Source organism: Cebus imitator, unplaced genomic scaffold (assembly GCF_001604975.1).
Source record: "Cebus imitator isolate Cc_AM_T3 unplaced genomic scaffold, Cebus_imitator-1.0 Scaffold296, whole genome shotgun sequence".
Taxonomy (NCBI): Eukaryota; Metazoa; Chordata; class Mammalia; order Primates; family Cebidae; genus Cebus; species Cebus imitator.
In genome coordinates, this window is record NW_016107611.1 from 1,093,468 (window position 1) to 1,097,931 (window position 4,464).

Sequence of the window (4,464 nt, forward strand, 5' to 3'; positions counted from 1 at the left end):
CAACAGGTGAAATCCCACATCTGTCTATGGGCAGACTTGCCTCTTCCTGGGCCTCTGTTTTCACGTCTATGCAATGGGAACAGTTATTTATGGTGGCTGCTGAATGAGCAAACCCAGGGAAGTTGTTCAAACAGAGGCCGCTATGACTATTGTTACAGTGACTGCTGTTGCAGTCACCCTGAGTGAGAAAAAGAGGTTGACGAAGGACAGGGGAGGAGTCCTGGGAAGTTCCCCAGTCACCCTGAAAAACTGGTTCAACCTGCGTCTGTGCTCCCATCCCAGGGAGTATAGGTGGAGCCTCCAGAGGCTATGGACAGGGTATGCTAGGGCTGGGCCAGCCTCAGCAGGGTCTCTAAGGCACCCCTGGGATCCCTACTGAGTTTGCCTACGTCAGATGGCCAGGGCCTAGCCCTTAGTGTTCAGCTTCTGGGCCCTTGGCATATCCACAGGACACGAAGGTGGAGATTCCCATGGGGACCCAGGGCTGCTTCTCAAAGAGCCTCCTGCTCTCAGGTAAGGAGGATATACACCATAAAGGCCGAGGGGGAGAAGGGATGAGGGACTCAGCCCAGGGACTGAAGCTTCCTCTTAGAAGTAGGGAAAGATGATCTGAGAGGATGAAATTAGAGTAAGATGGGGAGGGGCAACAGAATCACGTCCTTATCACTGTTTTATCTGTGGAATTTTCTATAATGTCGGGTTAATGAAGGCAGAAATTTATGTATGTTTGGTTCTCTGCTATATCTCCAGTGTCTAAACATTGAAAGAAGTGTAGATGTATTATATATAGTTGGTATTGTAGCCCATATATTATACATGCGTATAAGTATTGATTGAATGAATGAATGAATGAATGAATTCAGAGAGTCCATGTGTTTAGAAGCAGACCACACAGCATCTCAATGTAGAAAAACCTCTGGATCAGTAGGATGGCAAATCTGTGGTATCCATGCCTGTGTTCCCACTCCTGTACCCACGGCAGACATCAATAATCAATCCCAGCACTATGTCCAATGAGCAGCACTCAGAGTCCTTGCTCTCCAGTGAAAATCTCTGTCTAGAGAGGAGCATACCATGAACCCTGGCAACACCCCTGATCTCAGCCTTTCCCTATAACTTCCCACAGCCTCAATCCTGGTCCTCTGGATGCTCCAAAGCTCCCAGGCAGCCCTCCACATCCAGAAGATTCCAGAGCAGCCTCAAAAGAACCGGGACCTTCTCTTGTCCGTCCAGGGTGTCCCAGACACCTTCCAGGACATCAACTGGTACCTGGGGGAGGAGACCTATGGAGGCACGAGACTATTTACCTACATCCCCGGGATACAACGGCCCCAAAGGGATGGCAGCGCCATGGGACAGCGAGACATTGTGGGCTTCCCCAATGGTTCCATGCTGCTGCGCCGTGCCCAGCCTACGGACAGCGGCACCTACCAAGTAGCCATCACCATCAACTCTGACTGGACTATGAAGGCAAAGACTGAGGTCCAGGTAGCTGGTAAGTGTTAGGGTCTGGGGATGAGATGGGGAAGCTAATGAGCCCTGAGCAGCTACCATGCACCAGGCCCTGTGCAAACACCATTTCATTTGGTTCTCTCATTTATTCATACATATTGAGTGTCTACCATATACCAATCCCCAGAGATAGCCTTTAAGCCTCACATGCATTAACTAATAAAATATCTATGAAAATGCCTGCCTTGTGCCTGGCACTGGAGAATGCACAATCTAATTAACCAAAAAAAAATTTTTTTTAGACAGAGTTCCTCTCTTCTCGCCCAGGCTGGAGTGCAGTGTCACAATCTCGACTCACTGCAACCTTCACCTTCCGGGTTCAAGCAATTCTCCTGCCTCAGCCTCCCGAGTAGCTGAGATTACAGGCACCCGACACCACGCCCAGCTAATTTTTGTATTTTTAGTAGAGATAGAGTTTTGGCATGTTGGGCAGGCTGGTCTCGAACACCTGACCTCAGGTGATCCGCCCACCTCGGCCTCCCAAAGTCCTGGGATTACAAGCGTGAGCCACCGTGCCTGGTCACTAAATTTTTATTGAGCACTTACTGTATGCCTGGTTGTAAGGAATGCATCCCTCAATCTTTATGTTCATAAGGCGAGTATTTACTGATGAATCCACTCGGGGTAAAATGTGAGGGACAGAGTGGTGGACACTAATGACAGTTGGCATTTCTTGGGTGCTTGTTAAGAGCCAGGCACTGTCTTAAACATTTTCCCTAAAGCATAGTTTCTCAGCTTCAGCACTACTGATGTTTTGTATTGGCCGATTCCTCCTAGTAAAGGGTTCTTGCATTGCAGATATTTCAGCAGCACCCTTGGCGTCTACTCACTAGGTACCAGTAGCACCTTCATAGTCGTGACAACCAAAAATGTCTTCAGATATTACCAAATGTCTCCACCCTGAGGGAAGAATCACCCCTGGTTGAGAACCACTACTCCATATTTACTCATTTTTACCTTAAAGCAACTCCATGAGGTGGGTGCCATTATTGTGTCCATTTTACAGATGGAAAACTGGAGGCACACAGTGGTTATGACTTGCTGAGTAAGGAATACGAACCAGATGATGTGACGTGGGAAGGGAGGTCATCAGGGAGACCTCACTGAAGAAGTGACCTTAGAGGAGATACCAGAAGAAGGTGATTGAGGGAGGGAGGTGCTGTGGACTGATGTCTGCATCCCCCCAGAATTTATATGTTGAAATCCTAACCCCCAAGATGATGGTATTAGAAAGTGGAGCTCGGGCCAGGCGTGGTGGCTCACGCCTGTAATCCCAACAGTCTGGGAGGCCAAGGAGGGTGGATCACCTGAGATCAGAAGTTCGAGATCAGCCTGGCCAACATAGTAAAACCCCATCTCTACTAAAAATACAAAAATTAGCTGAGCATGGGGGAAGGCACCTGTAATGCCAGCCACTTGGGAGGCTGAGGCAGGAGAATCACTGGAATCCAGGAGGCAGAGGTTGCAGTGAACCAAGATTGTGCCACTGCACTCCAGGCTGGGCAACAAAGCAAGACTCCATCTCAAAAAAAAAAAAAAAAAAAAATGGGGCTCGTGGGAGGTGACTGGATCATGAGGGTAGAGCACTTGTGAATGGATTTTAGGCCCATATATATATATATATATATTTTTTTTTTTTCATTAAAAAAAAAGACTGTGGAGACAGTGTCTACTGTATTGCTCAGGCTGGTCTCAAACTCCTGGCCTCAAGCAATCCTCCCACCTTGGCTTCCTAGTCCTGGGATTACGAGAGTAAATCACCATGCCCAGCTGTGATGGTTAATATTTGGCATCACAGGATTGGACTGGAGGATGCCTAGATAGCTGGTGAAGTATTGTTTCTGAGTGTGTCTGTGAGGGTGTTGCCAAAGGAGATTGACATTTGACTTGGTGGACTGGGTGAGGAAGACCCACCTTCAATGTGGGTGGAGTATTAGTCCATTTTCACACTGCTATTAAAGACATACCCAAGACTGAGTTATCTATAAAGAAAAAGAGGTTTAATGGACTCACAGTTCCACGTGGCTGAGGAGGCCTCACAATCATGGCAGAAGGTGAAAGGCACGTCTTACATGGTGGCAGACAAAAGAGAATGAGAACCAAGCTAAAGGGGTTTTTCCTTATAAAGCCATCAGATCTCATGAGACTTATTCATTACCATGAGAACACTATGGGGGAAACTGGCCCCATGATTCAATTATCTTCCACCAGGTCCCTCCCACAATGCACGGGAATTATGGGAGCTACAGTGCAAGATGAGATTTGGGTGGGCACACAGCCAAACCATATCAGGTGGGCACCATCCAATTGGCTGCCGGTGAGACAAAAAACAAAACAGGCGACAGAAGATGGGATCGTTTTGCTTGCAGGGACTTCTGGCTTCCTTCTTACTCCTCTGTGGGGTGCTTTCTTCTGCTCCTCCTGGCCTGAGACATCAGACTCCAGTTTTTTTGGGCTTTGGACTCTTGGACTTGCACCAGTAGCTTCCCAGGGGCTCTGGGGCCTTTGGCCACAGACTGAAGGCTGCACCACTGGCTTCCCTATTTGGGGCCTTCTGGACTCAGACCAAGCCACTGCTGGCTTCTTTCTTCCCCGGCTTGCAGACAGCCTATCATGGACCTTCACCTTGTGATCATGTGAGCCAATTCTCCTTACTAAACTCCTTTTTATTAATACGTAAACATATACCCTGTAAGTTCTGTCCCTCTGGAGAACCCTGACTAATACACTGGCCCTTCTTGTGCCTATAACTAAGGCCCCAGGGAGCTCATTTGACCCCCTCCACCATGCGAGGACACAGCAAGAGGTTAGCAATCTGCAACCCAGAAGAGGGTCCTTGCCAGAACCGGACCACACTGCCACCCTGATCCTGGACTTCCCAGCCTCCAGAACTGTAAGGAATAAATTTTTTTTTTTTTTTTTTTTTTTTTTTTTTTTTTTTTTTTTTTTTTT

General features: G+C 47.8%; 1 protein-coding gene across 1 annotated transcript in view; it reads left to right on the forward strand.

Annotated features, from left to right (window-relative positions):
- Nucleotides 1-309: 309 nt before the first annotated feature.
- Nucleotides 310-4,464, forward strand: part of CEACAM19 (CEA cell adhesion molecule 19) — a 17,421-nt gene continuing 13,266 nt past the window's right edge. The window contains exons 1-3 of the mRNA XM_037729156.1: nt 310-318; nt 417-513; nt 1,127-1,495. Coding sequence (XP_037585084.1) covers nt 310-318; nt 417-513; nt 1,127-1,495 — 475 coding nt within the window. The remainder of the gene's footprint in view (nt 319-416; nt 514-1,126; nt 1,496-4,464) is intronic.